The sequence below is a fragment of the Podospora bellae-mahoneyi genome, chromosome 3 (genome assembly GCF_035222275.1).
Source record: "Podospora bellae-mahoneyi strain CBS 112042 chromosome 3, whole genome shotgun sequence".
Lineage (NCBI taxonomy): Eukaryota > Fungi > Ascomycota > Sordariomycetes > Sordariales > Podosporaceae > Podospora > Podospora bellae-mahoneyi.
Window position 1 is genome coordinate 3,406,955 of NC_085882.1, and position 18,987 is coordinate 3,425,941.

General features: G+C 50.7%; 6 protein-coding genes across 6 annotated transcripts; 3 read left to right on the plus strand and 3 right to left on the minus strand.

Moving 5' to 3' along the window:
* On the minus strand, positions 1 to 574 carry QC761_0058470 (uncharacterized protein; the record flags this gene model as incomplete). The annotated part of the gene is made up of 2 exons (XM_062872543.1): positions 253 to 574; positions 1 to 198 (listed from the first exon to the last, which is right to left on the minus strand). The coding sequence occupies exons 1-2, from the start codon at positions 556 to 558 to the stop codon at positions 1 to 3; spliced, it is 504 nt and encodes a 167-aa protein (XP_062733972.1). The 5' UTR covers positions 559 to 574.
* QC761_309860 (uncharacterized protein) lies at positions 253 to 3,776 on the plus strand. Its single transcript, XM_062878133.1, has 6 exons — positions 253 to 1,217; positions 1,272 to 1,740; positions 1,795 to 1,967; positions 2,017 to 3,074; positions 3,123 to 3,464; positions 3,523 to 3,776. The coding sequence occupies exons 1-6, from the start codon at positions 787 to 789 to the stop codon at positions 3,588 to 3,590; spliced, it is 2,541 nt and encodes an 846-aa protein (XP_062733973.1). The 5' UTR covers positions 253 to 786; the 3' UTR covers positions 3,591 to 3,776.
* A 289-nt stretch (positions 3,777 to 4,065) lies between these two features.
* On the plus strand, positions 4,066 to 4,629 carry QC761_309870 (uncharacterized protein; the record flags this gene model as incomplete). Its single annotated transcript, XM_062878134.1, has 1 exon — positions 4,066 to 4,629. One exon carries the CDS (start codon positions 4,066 to 4,068, stop codon positions 4,627 to 4,629), a length of 564 nt encoding a protein of 187 aa, XP_062733974.1.
* Positions 4,630 to 4,635: 6 nt separating this feature from the next.
* QC761_309880 (uncharacterized protein) lies at positions 4,636 to 6,367 on the minus strand. The gene is made up of 2 exons (XM_062878135.1): positions 5,653 to 6,367; positions 4,636 to 5,593 (listed from the first exon to the last, which is right to left on the minus strand). Exons 1-2 carry the CDS (start codon positions 6,213 to 6,215, stop codon positions 4,753 to 4,755), a joined length of 1,404 nt encoding a protein of 467 aa, XP_062733975.1. The 5' UTR covers positions 6,216 to 6,367; the 3' UTR covers positions 4,636 to 4,752.
* Positions 6,368 to 8,290: 1,923 nt separating this feature from the next.
* QC761_0058510 (uncharacterized protein) lies at positions 8,291 to 12,819 on the plus strand (the record flags this gene model as incomplete). The annotated part of the gene is made up of 3 exons (XM_062872544.1): positions 8,291 to 9,379; positions 9,436 to 10,281; positions 10,330 to 12,819. The coding sequence occupies 3 exons, from the start codon at positions 8,291 to 8,293 to the stop codon at positions 12,817 to 12,819; spliced, it is 4,425 nt and encodes a 1,474-aa protein (XP_062733976.1).
* Positions 12,820 to 16,936: 4,117 nt separating this feature from the next.
* Positions 16,937 to 17,746, minus strand: QC761_309890 (uncharacterized protein; the record flags this gene model as incomplete). Its single annotated transcript, XM_062878136.1, has 2 exons — positions 16,937 to 17,275; positions 17,297 to 17,746. The coding sequence occupies 2 exons, from the start codon at positions 17,744 to 17,746 to the stop codon at positions 16,937 to 16,939; spliced, it is 789 nt and encodes a 262-aa protein (XP_062733977.1).
* Between the last annotated feature and the right edge of the window lie 1,241 nt (positions 17,747 to 18,987).

The window sequence follows — 18,987 nt, forward strand, 5'->3', positions numbered from 1 at the left end:
TCAGGGTGAACGGATCTTGGGCATCTGGGGTACCCAGAGCTTATGGGAGACAGGACATCGTCTCAGCTCTTCTTCTTGGATGCGGGGGAGCTCAGTCTTGTTCACTTCAAGTGGTCGCTCAGAGCCTTGTCTGGTCACCGGAGCAAAACTCGCCATGCCCGCCATAGACACCGAGAGAGCACAGGCATGGGCTGCCTCCTGCATGACATGTTAGCAAATGAGCCACTGTGTTTTAGAATTATTGACTAACACCGGGAGTCGATTGGACTCGGTGCAGACGAGCGATGCCATGATGAGAAGTGAAGCGGGATTTCCTGGTTCTAGACCTTCAGCTGAAGCCAGCCAGAGCCTGCGCCGTCCAGTGCTTTCAGCCACCCGCATCGGTAGGCGCATCTGGAACCCGGTGACCGAATTAGTTTTGAAAGCCTCCAAGGGAATCTGCCTTGCGACGCTGCAAGTTGCTGTCTGTGCCTGGGCCGATGCGTGCGCCTCCTGCGATATTCGATTGATGTTAAGCGGATTCTTTGGATTTCCAGGGCGGACGACGGAAAATGCCATGTTTACGTTAACAAGGCTCCAGGTGAGCAATGCCGGGAAGGAAAGAATGCGGGGTGCTTCTCTTCCCTCTTTCGTCTCCTCGTCCTTTCCTCTGTGCTTTCCCGCTCCACTGAAGGGCTAGGGCCGTTTAACTGAGCCCCTCCCACCTGCCCATCTTGTCTATGCTACCCACACCTATGGACCTGTCTTTGATCTGTCTGCATTCCGTGCTTCGACCCATGCGGAGCGATGTCGCTGCCCTTTGAGATATCGCAGATTCACGGTGCTCTTGCTCTCGCCTACAGGGTTATTGAGATTGGATGGAGTGACATCCATGACGCTCACGAACAATACCTCGAGTTCGGACAGGACATCAAGGACTTGAGAATCAGTCTTCTCAATCTCGCTGGCGCCATTGACCAAGCCGATCGTGGTTCACTCCTCAACAATAGGCCGACTACCGCTGCTGCCAACAACTTCCACCATGTGCTCGGCAATTTCACCGGCGTCCTTGAGGAGTGCTTACGACTCTTCGAACGTCATTCTACATATGGCCGCAACCGAGGCCCGATCTACAACTGGCGATGGTTTCTCCTCGTCAAGGACGAGGTCATGATGCTGAGGGAGCGTATTGCTTTCTTGAACATAAAACTTTCGGTAGCCTTCAAGGCTCTAGAAATGTATGCCTCCTTGTTTTTATGTTGCTACTTTGAGCGGTGCTGACTGAACCCCAGTGAGACCAGTGATGGCACTCGGAGGCTGATTGTAGGGGTCGGCGAACTACTCCTACAACGTTTTGACTTACTTGAGGCGAGACTATCGGTAATGCTCGGCCAGCCCCGGCCAGCCGAGCCGGAGCGGGTCCTTGAAATTCCACAGCCCTTGGAGGATTTGTTGGTGGCCATTGCCGTCTCGAAACACGGAAGTCTAAGCAGCATGCCCCTCGCACAAGGCATAGATGAGACCATCTTCTATCTCGATAGGGCCACATGCTGGCACGCCAGGAGAAGAGTCGAGCAACCCACCGAGCAGATCCTGGCATCGCAGATTGCCAACATGATCCGAGCTTACTGGACACTTCAGGCCACTAGGTCGGGCAATGAATGTATGGAAGTCTCCTCCAGGGCGACTATTGATGACTTGGAGGCACACTTTCCGCGTCTTGGCATGACGGTGCAGAGATATCTGCACAAACTAGGAGAGGTAGGCGCCTGTCATTCATGATCTTGAACACTCCCCAGTCTAACCATATATTAGAGGATAATCGATGCTCATGATGCACTGGCTCAGAATGGAAGTCAGGTCCCGACCTGGGCCCAGGTGCAAGATGCTTTACACAGGGAACAGCATAGCTGGGATGAGCATTGTGGTTGGAGGCCACCACAGCATGACGTGAACGATCCCAGGAGGGGCGAGAAGATCTTCACCTGGTATGTTGAGACCTAAGAACCTGTACTGCGTGTTACTAACTTGCACCAGTCGTTTGCAAGATCACAATACTGCCGAGCAATATCTGGAGATATGGCAACACGACGCAAAGAATAACCAGCAACTGACAATGATCACACGTGTAGCCAACAGAGACACAGTCTACCAAGTCGACCGCACAAGTCTCATGGTGATACCATCGGATGATTCGCTCGTTCAAGGCAACGACTTTTATTCAATAATCGTAAATCCCAGCCACCTGGGTGGACAAGCTGGCTTTAGGTTGGCGTTTCACACCAAGGGCGCCCTCTTTGACTTGCAGCAATTCTTTACCGGTTACAGAGTGGTTGATGATCTTTTTGGAGCCAAGATAATTCTGCAGCAAGCAGAAGGGGTCTTGCGAGGAACACAACGGCGAAGCACAGGACGGGTGCAGCTATGGTCTTCGACTGTTAAACCAACTGGCCGAGCCTTGCCAAAAGAAATTCTGACCTCCTCCACGAGCACCTTGAGAAATCTACCTGGCATGGGTTTCAACCCGAGCACGCCGCCACCAGTTTTGCCTCCATTGGATTCTTTCTCGAGGCTGACCCTGTCACAAGAGCCTGCCCTAACCCCCGCAACTAGTCCAACCAGTTCCAGCCAGAGTGTTGAGACACCTCCCCCAATCATGTCTTCATTCCGGCAAACGCCTTTCCCTAACAGCAACAACAGATTCTCAGGAAACAGCTGCAATTCCAACTCCTCCTGGCAACATCCCATGCTTCTGGCTCAAGTCGGTGGGGCAACTCGGTCATCGCCCATTCCTCAACGCTATTCAACTCAAAGTGACGATTTTCAAACCACGTTAACCTCCCCCGTTTCGCCAGTCCAGAGGTCCAATGCAAACACCAACCGCCCGCTTCCGCGGCGCCCATCAGTCGCATTTTCCGTAACATCTCAATCTTCAGCGGTCTCCGTCGCAAGCACCACCCAGTCTGCTGCTATGATTCAAGTGGGACCTCGAGGAACCATGGGATGCATCATTCAGGCTCCTGAGCCACCTCGCTTGGTGCTCTTCATCAGAGGAAGAACATCAGCAGAGCCAAGTAGTCTGTTGGCCATTGACAGTATGTTTCCTTCCGGTTTTACTTTCTAGCTTTAGCTGATATGAGCAGTCAATTCAAATATTCGAATCAACCCGGACCTCTGCAAATGCCGCCAGGGACGGTCTGAACATCCTCAAGCACGCCAACAAGTAGCTCCATCACAGTGCTGCCAAGTCGTGCTTCAGCCTGCGGGAGGACGAGACAAAATCTATGCCAAGGAGACAGCCGCTCCCGAAGACACGAAAAGTGTCAACAATAAGAAGAAGAACAACGGGGGCGGGGCAGAAGGGGTCTCAACGTGGAATCTGGCCAGTGCTGGCAGGTTTCAACAGTACAATGATTTGAGCAACGGTGGTATGAAGAAGGTCAAGAAATTGAAGCTTGTGACTATTGAGTTTGGCAATGTCCAAGGTATGTGTGCTTCTGTCTCTATTACAACTTGCAGCTTGAAGTATCTGACATGATTTAGCTCGGCAGCGGTTCGTTACAAACTTTAACGACCTGAAGGAGCTGTACTCGAAGTATGCGGTGGTATGATTAGATGTTTTAGCTTGTACACGACAGTGATGGATATACCCGGTTTTGTGTTGGCGTTCTGTGTAAAGATTTGATTTATACAAATGCTGTTTTTTGTGTACGAGAGAGCAAGTCACGGTGGCCTGTGCATGGTGTGTACAGTACAATTGAAGCCTTATTTCAAAAAGTAAACTCTATTTCATTACACATGGGTTCATAGTGCATGTCTTCAAAGCCCTTTATGGCTTGGCAGCCGGGGTAATGCTCCTCCGATATTACCTACCCTGCATCCAACCATACATCGTGCAGCGTCTGCCTAAGTAGTGAGTAGCAGGCCACCATTCAGAGCCGGCTCTTATGTTGATACCAAAGTATGTCAAGTTCCATCAACCTTTAATCGACATCTCTTCCATCCCCCCCCCTCCCCCATCTTCAATTTCTTCACATCATCACCCCTCACACGTTGAACCAAACAACATCCCTCCACCTACCTACCATGCCCCGCAAAGTCCGGTACAACCTCGCCGCCTCGCTCGACGGCTTCATAGCCACCCCCACCGGCTCCTACAGCTGGATCGTCGACGACAAGACGATTGATTTTGATAGCCTGTACGCCCAGTTCGGCTGCTTTGTCATGGGTCGAACAACACACGAGACATATCTTGCCATGGACCCCGCAGAGAACCCTTTGCGGGCTTACTACAAAACAGGGAGCGTGGTTGTTGTTAGCGACACCCTGGATCGAGATCTGGAGACACAAGTTGAGGTTGTGAAGCTAGGGGAGGTGGAGTCTTTTGTCAGGGCGCTCAAGGGGAGGGAGGGGGAAAAGGATGGTGATATCTGGCTTATGGGTGGGGGCAAGTTGGCGGGGGAGATGCTGAGGTTGGGACTGGTTGACACGGTGGAGGTGGCTGTTATGCCGGTGTTGCTGGGGGAGGGGGTGAAGATGTTTGAGGGAAAGGGAAGAGAGGATGGGTGGAGGTTGGAGTTGAGAGGATGTGAGAGGAAAGAGACGGGGATTTTGATGCTGGAGTATGATGTTCTTTATGGGGAGCCCTGAAGATGATGACAAGGAGTGAACTTCAGGGGGTATCATTCTAGATATCAAAGAACGCCCTTGATCCGGCCTTTTCCTTTTATACAACATCTGTCCAAGAGCTGAAGAAACGGCACCAGATCAGCCCTACATCACATATCTCCCCTCCTCATCAAACCCAACCGAATACGGCCACCTCCTCCTCCTCAAATCCCACCAACTAGGCCTCACATACGCCGCCGGCCTCTGCAACTTCTCCAGACAAATCCCCCTATTATTCCTCCTCCTCCAGTCTCCCTTCTTCCCCAATCCGCACTCACACCTACACCCATGGCCCCCTTCCTGCTCCTCACCCATCCCCTTCGGTGCCTTGCCAATCATCTCATTATCCAAAAGCTGCTTCCCCTTGGCATTCTGAGGACACTGCCAAAAAGGCTCATGATAATACCCAACATCACTAAAATGATGCATCTCCTTCGCCTCAAGCAGCAAGTGCACCGCCAGCGAGTGAATCGGTGCGTCTCCCCACCTCTCCCGGTAAAACCCCCCCGTTTTATCCAAATGTCTAAACAGTTTCTGGTATTGTTCCCCTCTGAAGAAATCCAAGTCTGCAATTTCAAAGTTGGACCAATAGTGACACAAATTCCACTTCTCGCCCTTGATGTCGTAGTGTTCTCGCCGGAGGACCTTCCCAAGCAGCCAGCGGATGGGCGCCGGTTTCAGCAGCCAGTTCGTCTCCTCGTCAATCATGGCTTTCCAGTTGGGGTGCATGGGGATGTTGTTTTGCGTTCGGAACTCGTCGACGGTTCGGAATAACGAGGGGCACGTGTTGGGTTCCTCCCAGAGGGCGACAGTGTAGCCGTATTTTTTGCCGCGGTCGGCCATCATGACGAAGGGGTCGTAGGTGAGGGAGCAGCCGTAGCTGACGCCTGGCTCGAGGCGCCAGTAGTATTTGTATTCTTTCAGGGCGTCGAGGTTGTAGAATTCACTGTTGACACATGACGTTAGTTTCGAGCCATCTCGTGAGAAGAGAGGGTGAAAACACACCCAGAATAAAACCGACACATGTGATGATACCCCTCAATCTCCCCCTTATACACCCCCTCTTCCTTCTGCTTCCTCAAATACTCCCCTACCACCTCCTCCGTCAACCCCGCAGTCGGTCCCCATACCCCCTCGGGTATGACCTCAAACCTCACCTCCCCACTCACAACCTCCTTCATCCCCCTGACAAACTCCTCGCTCCAGGGCTCATTGTTCAGAAACAGCACCGGGTAGTTGAACCACTTGTTAAACCTCTCCTCCACATTCTCCACCGTCTTCCTCGCCTCCTTGAGCTCGCTGTTCCTCGCCAGCATAACCAGCACCGCGCTCTCCCGCGGCCGCGTCACCAGCTTGGAAACATCCTGACATCCAATCGAGAACGGCTCGTCAAGATTATGATGTTCGGCCGGTCGGGGGATCGACAGCGACACCTGGCTGTGGTAGAAGGCCTCGAGGACGGAGAGCAGGAGTATCAGCGCCGAGAGTCTGAACACGAGGTTCACGCGACGGGAGCGGGGCAGGCGGCGCGATATAGCTTGGAGGGAAGGATGGAGAAGAAATTTCATCGTTTTGGGCGGAGGCGACGGTTGTGGTGGTGCTGTCGCGGGGTCATCTTGGGAGAGGGATGTTGTAGAGTTCAAAAGGTTCAAAACGCGAGAAAGTTGGAATGGGGATTGGGGGATGACGATGGGTGGAACTAGACAGGGGGTTCGGCTCCCGTTTGCAGGGGTCATCAACAGCGTATCATTGGGGACCTTGGGGCCAAGATAGTGAGATGGGTCCAAGTGGTGCCAAGGGGGGTGATTGAGGTGGTAACCCTAACCCAGGCTTGGAACAGCTTATCCTACGACTTGACCAATCTTGCTTCAATCGTTCAGGGAGGCATAATAGGAGCCTGCAAAGCCGGGGAAACAGAGAAACTGCAGTGAATAGAGGATGATGTCTGAAAGGTTTCTCAAGCATCTTTCAAGGCCTCTTTGCTATCATCACCCAGGCCTCGCCTCACACAGCAACCAGCAGCACCTTCTCATCAAACTCCATAAACCCATTCACCCACACCAACTGTGACCCCACCGCAATAGTCATCAAACCCTTCGACACAATCCCAATCACAGGTATATTATCCCCCGTGTGCCACGTCGGCGAAATAAAAAAAGTGCCTCGAATAATGTGTCGTTTCCCCCAGATTCTTCACACTCATCGAACACACCCACTGCTTCGTGTCAAGAAAAAACAAAGTCGACCGAAGGATCCTGACAAACCTCAGTACCTCGACATTCTCAAATGCCCGATGTTGGAGCGCCGTTACCTCCTGCTGAACATCCAGACTGTCATTTCCAGGGAAATTGGGTTCTGGTTTTGGAAGATATACTGCCAAAAACTGAGCAATATTTCTTTCCCTATCTTCTACATTCACTACCCTCAGTCTCCCAATGAACATTAAGCATTCAAGCGCAGACAGAAATAGAAATCGAACATAAAACGGGCGGTAAAAATATAGGTACTTTGGTACTTGGCGGAGCATATTTACCACTCCGGTCTTCAAAGCCGAAATCATGATTATATGTACTATCGGAAGGAATGCGTTTTGCTGGGGATTCAGCTGAACGACTGGATGACGCTTGGATGTCCGTGCACGTTTGTATCACCGCTAATAACAAATATTTCGAACACGCGCAACTGGCGCCAGCCGTTAAGGCGCCAACCCCATCAAATACCCAACGTGCGGGGTTAATGATCTGGGCAGCGAAACCGCCTTCAAGGGTCAGCATCACATCAAGCCCACAGGGACTCGCGCTAATCGCCTCGATAATTGCTTGTGATAGGTGTTAAACAACGGTATGGGGTTCAAACTTAGTCAATTGGTTGGTTGTCTTGGGCCGAAAGGTGCAGGTGGCTGGCCGAGTCCCACTGCCAAGATATTAATTCCTTAACAGTGAGTCTCCCTGACCAACTTAGCACCAATGAAACATTTCGCGGCATTGGTTGGTTGGTCTGTGCTCACTCGGGCAGTTGTCTCGTCAACCAAGGCAGGTTCGCAAGTAGAGGGTTAGGGTCTGCCTTTCTCCAGCCGGTGAAACAATTTTTTAACAAGAGCAGTAAGATATAGACAGCTACAGCCGAAAACAAAGCCCTTACGACAAGATTAGTTGCAGGGTCCACATGGGTTTTTTTTTGCGCAAGTTGCGTGAAGTGGGCTTGCGCAACGATACATAACAGTGGGTTTTACTTTTATTCATAACCGCATTAGATAGCGGACAGGCCAGGAGCGCCAATAACCCCTTTCTCACCTGCGCTAAGCAAGGCGGATCGGAAGGAACTTCCCCTGTAATTATGAGAAGGTCAGAGAAACTTTCGGCTCGAGCTTCTAGTTTCGACGTGAGCTATATCAAAACCTGAGCGGTTAGGCAACAACGGTTGGGCCACCACCCGACACCGCGACCAATCACCAAAGGTGGCTTCGCTGTAGAAACGTGCCAACCCCGCTCAGTCAAGCTCGGAAGCTGAGTTGCTGCGTGCTCTCATCATTTTATCTTCCATCATCCCCGCTCCTGGTATTTCTGACGACGAGCTAAACTCTACCTCAGAGCGCCATACTCAACTCTATATCGGAACTGCCATTTCAGAGCTACCTTACATGATGTCGAAGCGACCATTAAGTACGGAAAACATTGACAATACTACGGCCGAAAGTAGAAAGAGGGGGAGAATAGCTTCGGATGGTTTGGAGACCTCGGGAGCCAATCTCTCTCAACAAGGAGCGAATTCGGAATATACAGTCGGCTGGATTTGCGCTCTAGCTACGGAATCTGTAGCAGCCCGAGCCTTCCTCGATGAAGAATACGGCGGCCTTGAAGCAGTCGCCCAGCACGACAACAATAGCTATATCTTGGGCAAGATCGGCAGTCACAATGTCGTAATTGCCGTTCTGCCTGATGCAGAATATGGCACAACGTCCGCGGCGGCAGTAGCTCGAGACATGCTTCACAGCTTTCCGAACGTACGCATTGGATTGATGGTCGGCATTGGAGGTGGTGCGCCTAGTCTGAAGCGTGATATCCGACTCGGGGATGTAGTAGTCAGCAGTCCCGGTGGCGGGAAAGGCGGCGTATTCCAGTACGACTTTGGCAAGACCATTCAGGATCAGACGTTCCAAGAGACTGCATTCTTGGACCAACCACCCACGGTGCTGCGGGCGGCTGTAAGCACGCTCAAAGGCACATACGATATGAAGGGCCACCAGCTTGTGGACGATGTGGAAATGGCATTGAAGAAGATTAAGAAGCGGAAAAAATACAGAAAACCTCCTCCAGCAAGCGATAGACTATACAGATCCGACGTTGTACATCCTTCGCACTCGTCTGAAAGCTGCGAGATCACATGCGGTAATGACGAGGCCAACTTGGTGGTCCGAGATAAACGAGATGAAGAGGACGACGATCCTGCAATTCACTACGGTTTAATTGCCAGTGGAAACCAACTGATGAAGGATGCGCGTATCCGGGACAAGTTAGCGGATGAAAAGGGGGTTCTTTGCTTCGAGATGGAGGCGGCCGGTTTGATGAACCATTTCCCGTGCCTAGTGATCCGCGGGATATGCGACTATTCCGACTCGCACAAGAACAAGGATTGGCAAGGATATGCGGCAATGATGGCAGCGGCGTATGCGAAGGATCTTCTGCGTCAGATCCCATCTCATAAGGTCGAGGAAGAGAGGAGGATTGGCGAAGTGGTTGATTTACGTTAGTAGTGCAGCTCCAATTACAGAATGTCATCTAACTATGAGCAGTTCAAGAGAGCCTGGGATACCTACACCAGACGGCGAATGAGACCAAAGCTGAGGTCGAAACTATAAGACGCAATCATCACCTCGCTGAAGTTGAGAGATGGCTCCGCCCGCCCGACACATCGACTAACTTCAATGAAGCGAGAAGAAAATGGCACGAAGGGTCTGGGCTATGGTTCCTCGATAGCCCTGCCTTCAATAAGTGGAAGTGTGGATCGCATCATCTGTGGCTTCACGGCTTAGCAGGATGTGGCAAAACTGTCCTTACTGCGACGATAGTGGATCATCTCCAGAAGAGGAACGATTGCATAGTCCTGCAATTCTACTTCGATTTCAACGACACTTCGAAACAGAAGGTGGACGGCGTGTTGCGCTCTCTTGTCTTTCAGCTCTACAAATTAGGATCTAGTTCTAAGGAGCTTGACAGCCTATACCAATCCCACTTCGACTGCCAGAGACAGCCAGACAATCCAAGTTTAACAAAAACACTCCACGCAATGTTGAAGGACTCGAAAAATACTTATCTAGTCATGGATGCACTAGACGAGTGCATAGAGAGAGGGGAACTGCTCCAGTGGATGATGGAATTCTTCAAAGCGCCCGACCTAGGCCATGTTCGTATGATCGCCACTGGCCGGCCAGATGAAGAGTTTCTGAGACGCATTCCCGGTTGGATAGGCAAAAACAACTGTTTGCAACTCGACAAAGAGGCTGTCAACGCCGACATACGCTCCTATGTCACGGTAAAGCTTGAGCAGAGTCCCGATTTCTTGGAAAAGGAACTGTCTCAGGATCTTCGCGAACGGATTCGGAATGAAGTCGGAGATAGGGCTGACGGGATGTGGGTTTCCTCCCCGGCTGTCCATATCGCTAAAGGAATAATTAACATTTAGCATAGGTTCAGATGGGCAGCATGTCAATTGGCCAGCCTTGCAAAATGTATGAGTCCCAGGGATATCGAAACAGCTCTTCAGACTTTGCCCCGGGATCTCAATGAGACATATCAGCGCATGCTTCAAAACATACCAGCAAACCTTAAGAAGGATGCCATACGTCTCCTACAATTCCTTGTCCACAGCAAGCGGCCGTTAACGCTACATGAGGCCGTAGAGGTAATAGCCACACAGACGGATGAGGAGCCACGAGGCTTCGACCTAAAGCGCAGGCTTTTTCGCGATGACGATATTCTACAGTACTGCCCCAGTCTAGTGTCAGTTATTGATGTCGAAGATTATGACGGGGCTAGAAAAGAGCTCCACCTTGCCCATTTCTCAGTTAAAGAGTATCTTCTGAAGGAAGGGCAGTTTGGTCTACCTCTTGCTAGCATTGTCATTACGAGGACTTGTTTGACATACCTTACGGATATTGAGGGTGGATGGCGGGAAGTTGAGAAGAGATTTGCAATGGCGCAATATGCGGCGAAGTATTGGATGGACTATGCCGTTTTGGCGGAAAGATCAGAAGACGTTGTTCAACTAAGTATCAAGTTTTTACAGGACGAGTCGACTTTTCAGCGGTGGGTTCAGCTGTACCAGGCGGCCAAAATGCTGACCATAGCACCGGATCCTCGACAAGAATTGAGACTCTATTATGCTTGCCTGGGTGGACTTGTAGCAGTCTCAAGAGCCTTGATAGACGGAGACGCCGATGTCAACGCACAGGGCGGCCATTACGGCAACGCTCTTCAGGCTGCTGCATATCGAGGCCACCGAGATATTGTTCAACTTTTGCTGGACAGGGGTGCCGATGTCAACGCACAGGGCGGCCATTACGGTAACGCTCTTCAGGCTGCTTCAGAGGGAGGCTACCAAGATATGGTTCAACTTCTGCTGGACAGGGGTACCGATTTCAACATACAGGGCGGCTGGTACGGCAACGCTCTTCAAGCTGCTGCTTCAGAGGGAGGCCACCGAGATATTGTTCACCTTTTGCTGGACAGGGGTGCCGATGTCAACGCACAGGGCGGCTGCTACGGCAACGCTCTTCAAGCTGCTGCATATAGAGGCCACCGAGATATTGTTCACCTTTTGCTGGACAGGGGTGCCGATGTCAACGCACAGGGCGGCTGCTACGGCAACGCTCTTCAGGCTGCTGCATATAGAGGCCACCGAGATATTGTTCAACTTTTTCTGGACAGGGGTGCCGATGTCAACGCACAGGGCGGCGACTACGGTAACGCTCTTCAGGCTGCTGCATATAGAGGCTACCGAGATATTGTTCAACTTCTGCTGGACAGGGGTGCCGATATCAACGCACAGGGCGGCTGCTACGGCAACGCTCTTCAGGCTGCTGCATATAGAGGCTACCGAGATATTGTTCAACTTCTGCTGGACAGGGGTGCCGATATCAACGCACAGGGCGGCGACTACGGTAACGCTCTTCAGGCTGCTGCATATAGAGGCTACCGAGATATTGTTCAACTTCTGCTGGACAGGGGTGCCGATGTCAACGCACAGGGCGGCTGCTACGGCAACGCTCTTCTAGCTGCTGCATATAGAGGCTACCGAGATATTGTTCAACTTCTGCTGGACAGGGGTGCCGATATCAACGCACAGGGCGGCGACTACGGTAACGCTCTTCAGGCTGCTGCATATAGAGGCTACCGAGATATTGTTCAACTTCTGCTGGACAGGGGTGCCGATATCAACGCACAGGGCGGCTGGTATGGCAACGCTCTTCACGCTGCTGCATATAGAGGCTACCGAGATATCGTTCAACTTCTGCTGGACAGGGGTGCTGATATCAACGCACAGGGCGGCCATTACGGTAACGCTCTTCAGGCTGCTTCAGAGGGAGGCTACCAAGATATGGTTCAACTTCTGCTGGACAGGGGTACCGATTTCAACATACAGGGCGGCCGGTACGGCAACGCTCTTCAAGCTGCTGCTTCAGAGGGAGGCCACCGAGATATTGTTCACCTTTTGCTGGACAGGGGTGCCGATGTCAACGCACAGAGCGGCTGCTACGGCAACGCTCTTCAAGCTGCTGCATATAGAGGCCACCGAGATATTGTTCAACTTTTTCTGGACAGGGGTGCCGATGTCAACGCACAGGGCGGCTGCTACGGCAACGCTCTTCAAGCTGCTGCATGTGGAGGCCACCGAGATATTGTTCAATCTTTGCTGGACAGGGGTGCCGATATCAACGCACAGGGCGGCGACTACGGTAACGCTCTTCAGGCTGCTGCATATAGAGGCTACCGAGATATTGTTCAACTTCTGCTGGACAGGGGTGCCGATATCAACGCACAGGGCGGCCGGTACAGCAACGCTCTTCATGCTGCTTCAGAGGGAGGCCACCGAGATATTGTTCACCTTTTGCTGGACAGGGGTGCCGATACCACAGCTCTCGATGAAAATGTATGGCACCACTCACTTATTTAGCTCTGGTAGAGGATATACCGACGTAGTTAAGCTTCTTCCGCATCACCGTGAAGCTGATGCTATAAGAAAGGACAACGATGGCCGGACGGCATTGTTTTACGCTGCACGGCACGGTCATTGTGAGTTAGTGCAATTCTATCTCACTAAGTTTCCATCGGCGCTACACACTAAAGACCACTACGATGCAACGCCGCTGTTCAGAGCTTTAAGAAATGGGCATAACAAAGCTATAGAATTCTTACTTACTAGGGATGTTACTGGCATTGACTTTAGGGATGTTATTCGTCGGACACCAATGCAATGGGCAGGGAAGAGTGGTAGTTATCAACTTATCCAGCTCTTTTCCCGCTATGCCGACGGGGTTGTTGACTTGCAAGTTGACTCGGCAGATGCATGTATGGAAAGCAGATCAGTCCCGTTCAGTCAGTCGTTGGCTTGGTGTGACATTTGTATATTGTGTTTCGCAGACGGCAGCGATTACTATCAGTGTAACATCTGTCGCAGTGGCGACTTTATATATATGCCTCGAGTGTTTCGAGTTTGGGGTTAAATGTCGAAATGCGTCACACAAGCGGAAACTTAAGAAATCAGGAAATACCTCTTGTTAACGATATCGCATACAACTTGGACTAGCCTTTGCTAGAAGTTGATATCCCGAACTAAATGAATAACTTTTTGACTAGGGCCGCAATATTGCACTCGAGGAATAGGATAACGCTAGTTCAGTATGAGCCGTCGCTTATTTTACTGGTAGCGCTGCTCCACCATTCAATTGACTAGTCTGAGGAGGTGATGTAATTTCTTTGCTTCTATAAGTGAGAAGAGGCTGATGTTGTGCCGTACGATCCACCGAGATATTATACAGCCTTTTCTAGGTAGGGGCGCCGATATCAACGCACAGGGCGGTCATTACGGCAATGCTCTCCAGGCTGCTTCAAGTGGAGGCCACCGAGATATTGCCCACTTTTTCTGGACAGAGGCACCGATGTTGACGCTCTCCGGGTTGCCTTGCGTATTGATAAGTTTTAAAATGAGGTCGCTGAGAGCACTGTGGATACAGGGGTCTCAGAAGGGGGAAGCAGTTACCCAAGGACTGGCGAGTCTCGGACTGTGCTGCTGAGTTATGACGAACCCCCATCCAGAACCTCTGAAAGGGATACTGGTTGAAGGCCCTTCTGAACAATCATGGTTCGGTACAGCTAAACAGTGTACAACAAATGGCTTGTCTCAATCACAATAGCTAAGATACCAACGATTGTGACTTGTAACTATTGCATACTGCGGAACTGTCTATCTACACCAGTCAGTTCCTCCGTATATATAGACCTAGGGACCCTGAGGTGCTCGCCTGCTATGGCCCCGATCACTCCTAGCACATTGCATCCTGCGGAGTGCTCATGCTCCTTGGCGCCATAGCACTTCTGGCCAGCCCTGATTGGCTGCCTCCTGTCTTCCCTAATGATTGGCTGGGAACGTCCTGCGCCCCACATACTGTGCGACCTGCCGTTGGGTTAACTGTGACATGAGTACGACGACGTAATTGCCGAAGGAAGAAAGTGCAACAGGAAGTAATTACCTGCAAAGACAGAGAGTAGTGTACTGAGATATTGTGGTCTTGCACGTAGGATACTGTAAATGACCAATCTTATTGACTGACTTGACTTATCATTTCTTAAAGAGAGAAACAAGCAGGAAAACCATTGCAATGGGAAGAGGGCTCTTTATGAGCACCTGAACTTCCTTATCATACTTATCACTCCCTATCGCTCGGTGGCCCCAGTGGCTTGAATTCATGGTTTGATAATGTCACAAGGTGACCAGATTGTCGATAAGATTCTCGTATCGCTCATGAGGCTTCTTGTGGCACGATCACATTGTTCGGAGGTCCGGTCAGGAGTCCTGGGAGCCGTTGGGAGCGCTTGTGGGCGAACCGTTGAGAACGTTGGGGGCGAACTGTTGGGAGCGATGCGGGCGCAGAATTCCACGAATAGGTGCTGTAAAATTCCATGCATAAATGCTGCATTTTAACAATAAGTCTTTGTCTCCTGCACACCTGGATCGTCCGGTGTATGCTCAAGGTCCTTGAAGTTACTATCGGATATTCCTGACTGAAACAAAATACTAGACATTACCGACAGAATCTTATGGCAGGGAAACTAGAGAACTAGTTTGCAAGCTACTATGGAAAACTAACTATGCTAATTGTGGCGGCTCTGGCAGTCACTATATATATGAGACTTTATCGGGGTGCACCGGAGTAGTCCAAATATTGCAACATTTGGCCCGAAGATCGAAAAGCTTTAGGTTATCTGTCGAGAATGTGAGGCCGTGACTTAACTCAAAGGCATCCCCTTCAAAGGGCGGGATCCGGTACATCGGTTGCAAGGTTTTGAACAAAAGCAAGTGGATCGATCCATCATCCGCCCCGCCGACCAAGATGTGGCCACCAGAGGTGGCGTTGAGGTTATCAAACGTGGTGTTGAAATGGCGCCCCTCAATCGGCTCAAGAGTCTAGGGGCTATATGTGACCAGATCACCGTCGTCGTATGACACGGCTAGCAGGTCCGTGCCGTTCACGCGCCTAAGTATGACTCCACGAATGGCGATTTCGACGTTTCTTTTTCCTCGCCGCTGTAAATGGCCCAGTGTTTTATTTTCTTTCACGTCCCAAACCTCCAGTTTTGATGATCCGTAGATCAGTACCGCAATATGTTGGTTGTGCAGGGGCGAGATTCATGAACCAAGCTGTAGGCTCGGTACCTATTGCGCTGTCTGCCTCGCCGTCCGAGGAGTCGAAATCTAGATCATGACGAAGTGAGCGTGTCGCCCTTGAACCATCATGTCTGTTGAAGCGGACGAGTGTTTTTAGACGAGCATTGGCAAGTGTGATGTGCTCTCCGTCAGGGGTGAAAGCCACTTCGCAAGCGAGAAAATCTAGAGGCTGCGACCAGATACAGGGAAATGATGACCCATCCACCGTGCGCACGTCCCAAAAAGAAAGCTTTCGAGCGCTGCACGTCGCTAGAATCGATACTTTGGGATCGAAAGCCACCTGTCGTACCCTTCCTCCATGTGAGACTGTTCCCACAGGCTCGAATGAACTGAACTCGGTGTTTCGATAAATCGATACGCTCCCGTCAGACAACGCAATGGCCAGTAAGCGATCGTTGCAAGCAACGGCAGTAGGGTGGCCGGAGAACAGGTAGCATGTCAACCAATCTCCCCAGCTCTTTTCGGCAAGTCCTGCTACCCTGAACCGTGTGCTGAATTTTGAAAACAGCCGGTTGATGATCGATGAATGCGTGCAAAGGTAAGGGACCAGAAAGTAGATCGACGCAGGCGAGTCGAGAAGTCAAGATTGAAATGCGGCAATTATCCGATCGATGTCTGTCACCCATGCTTCCAGGCTGCTCAAATCCATGTTGTTATCTCGCATATCATTGTTTCGCCGTGATAGACAACCCTTTAATCGGTGATTGGCCTCCTGGAGTATCGATAAATCCCCCATCTTAGCGATATGTTCGATCCATGCCAAGATATTTGTTGAATGAAGAAACTTGTTCAGTAGTGCGAGTGAGTGCACCGATGAAGTGCCATGGGTAAGATGAAAAGAAAAGCTGGCAGTCGCATACTTTGAAAAGGGCGAGATGTTCCCTGTCGATTTCGGCGTGTATTGTCGACTCATGGTTGATGTGAAGACGCTGCTGCAGAGAGTGGCCAGACAGATCTTTTGACAGCCTTTCATGGGCTGCTTGTCGGTCTATCCAAAGGCCTTCGCGCTTCTGGATAAGGAAGGTTGCGCTGGTCTCGTGTGCTGCTTGAACCCTTGATTCTCTGTCCACAAATATTAGATGTCCAGTAATAGACTCGAGCTGGGTCGGAGATGCTATGACTGTACGGCCAATATCGAGTTTAATAGCCTCATAGAGCTCCGAAACAAGCAGTGGTCGTTGCGCGCAAATAACCCAATCCAATATGCATTTAACCAGCTTGTAAATGGAAGAGTCCTCGATGGAGTTCGTGATGCGTGAATAAAGCGCGCTCATCTTGGATGGGATTCCCTTCAGAGCCTCCTTCATGTCTTCGAAGCTGTAGGAGCTTTCCAGCCGCGCCGTCGTCAACGACGCCCAGGGAAAACTTCTTTAGTCTTTGACAGGATATCCGAGACGAATAATTCGCGGGTCTGATCGTCCTCCAGTTGGGGGCATCTGGCATGAATAAATGTTTCGATGTCCTTCAAGGAGCCGGACAGGCCCGTTGAAAGATCGAAGAATCGAGTCCCTTCGTGGTTACACAGCCTTTGTAATTCCCCGCCGGGACGTCTGGTGACGAAGATATGCAGTGGCACAGTCTTCTCCAGTTTGGAGACCATCGAGACAACTAGTGAGAGGGATTCTTGTGCGCACTCGTCCACAGCATCGATGACCCAGAATTTGAGGGCTCTGAAGGTCGATCCCTAGATACCGTTGGTGAACACATTGCTCGTCAGCGTGTAATGGCCATCCTCGTCAATCACAACTTCGTCTTCTACCATCCTCATGATGGCCTGCCTAGCCTGGTAGTTAGCCTCGGCCATTTGAAACGCCAGTGATCGCAATAGTGATGCCACATTCGCTCCGGACCGGTCGTTGTGTCGAAAGAAGTAGAAGCTGCAGTCCAGTTTGTGCGACTCCAGATATTTGACGACATGAGTGGAAGCGATCGATTTGCCCGTTCCTGGTCGCCCAGACAGCCACAGAATTCTGGGGCAATGACCGCTTGAACTTCCGGGTAACCCAGCCATATCGGTGTACCCATTCACCCATGCTTGGAAAACATCGTTGCTGGTCAACCACTGGCAGGAACCACGGTGCTGCTTCTTGTTGAGGGCAAGGAAGATTGACTCTGGCCGTTTCTCGATCCGAAGAAATGAGGAGATCTGCTTCATCTGTGACCGATGCAGATTTGTCGGTTGGTCCAAGGCTGTTGAAACGTGTTTAGTCAACGTCTAAACCAGCATCATTTCTGAAAGTGACCACCTACTCTTTAATTCCAGTTGCTTGATGATGGAAAGGAAAGAATTACATAAGACCAAGTAATTTGGACTAGTGGGGCTGTCAAATTTGCAGAGATGGCGGTGATCGGCCTCCATGTATCGAACATGCTCTCCAGGAAGCCCTTTAGCGTCAGAGTTAGACAACAATCAGGTTGAAAGTGGTCGGATGTGCAACCAACCGAGAACAGCAGATTCCTTTTCCACAACAAGGCCAAAGCTCATCGGAACGCTTTTGAAGAAGGACCATATTTGTATTCTGTTGCAGACATGGCGGAATTCGTCGTTCAGGTGCTATTACCATAGGTTAGGCAGTGGCCAAAAATGCCGAGAAAATGAGGGACGGACATACATCAATGGTCCGGTTTCCAGGAACAAGATCGTCAATGAAGGATTTTGTTCCGCTACCCGCTACATACCTGTAGAGTCACCCGACAACATTTTTTGGCTCAGTTCGTATTAGTCTCAGAAGCTGAGCAAAGAGTGAGCGTAGTGAGCATCGCCCTGAGCCGAAGTGGGCCCGAGGACGGCCTAGTGAGACGATTCCCTATCCAGAACCTCGGAAAGGGACACAGTTTAAGGTAACTTCTAAAAGATAGATCGGTGCAGCCAAAAGGTGCACAACAATAGGCTTGTCTCAGTCGTACTTGTAAGTTTGTACTAGAACTTATATTGCTCCATCAATCCGTGAGTTTATATACTGTAAATGCGACCAAAAAGACTCTGCATCTCGTTGCCGTGAGATCTGTTGGTAGCTCTGTGAGCTACGTCTTGACAATAGAGCCTGCCCGTACCCGGCGGAATAGAGCGTAGACTGTAGCTTAGCTGAATGCCACTGCCATTGACCTGTCAACCGGTGCTATCCATGACAAGGATGATGACATGAAATCTCAGCCTTCTGCTAAAGCCGGAAACGGCTTTTTTCATTTTGCCTGTGTAGGCAGCGATGGTCTGCCTTTGCTGGAGCTAGAAACAGTTTCTACGTTTTAACCTGGGCAACAAGGCATAGGGAACCGCTGCCTTTATTGAAGCCATAAATAGCTTCTAATGGCGATACACAATAAGTCTGTAGGTGATTGCAAATGAAACTATACTTCCGGATTCTTAAGGCTATTTCCCTCGTGGATTCTCTTCTT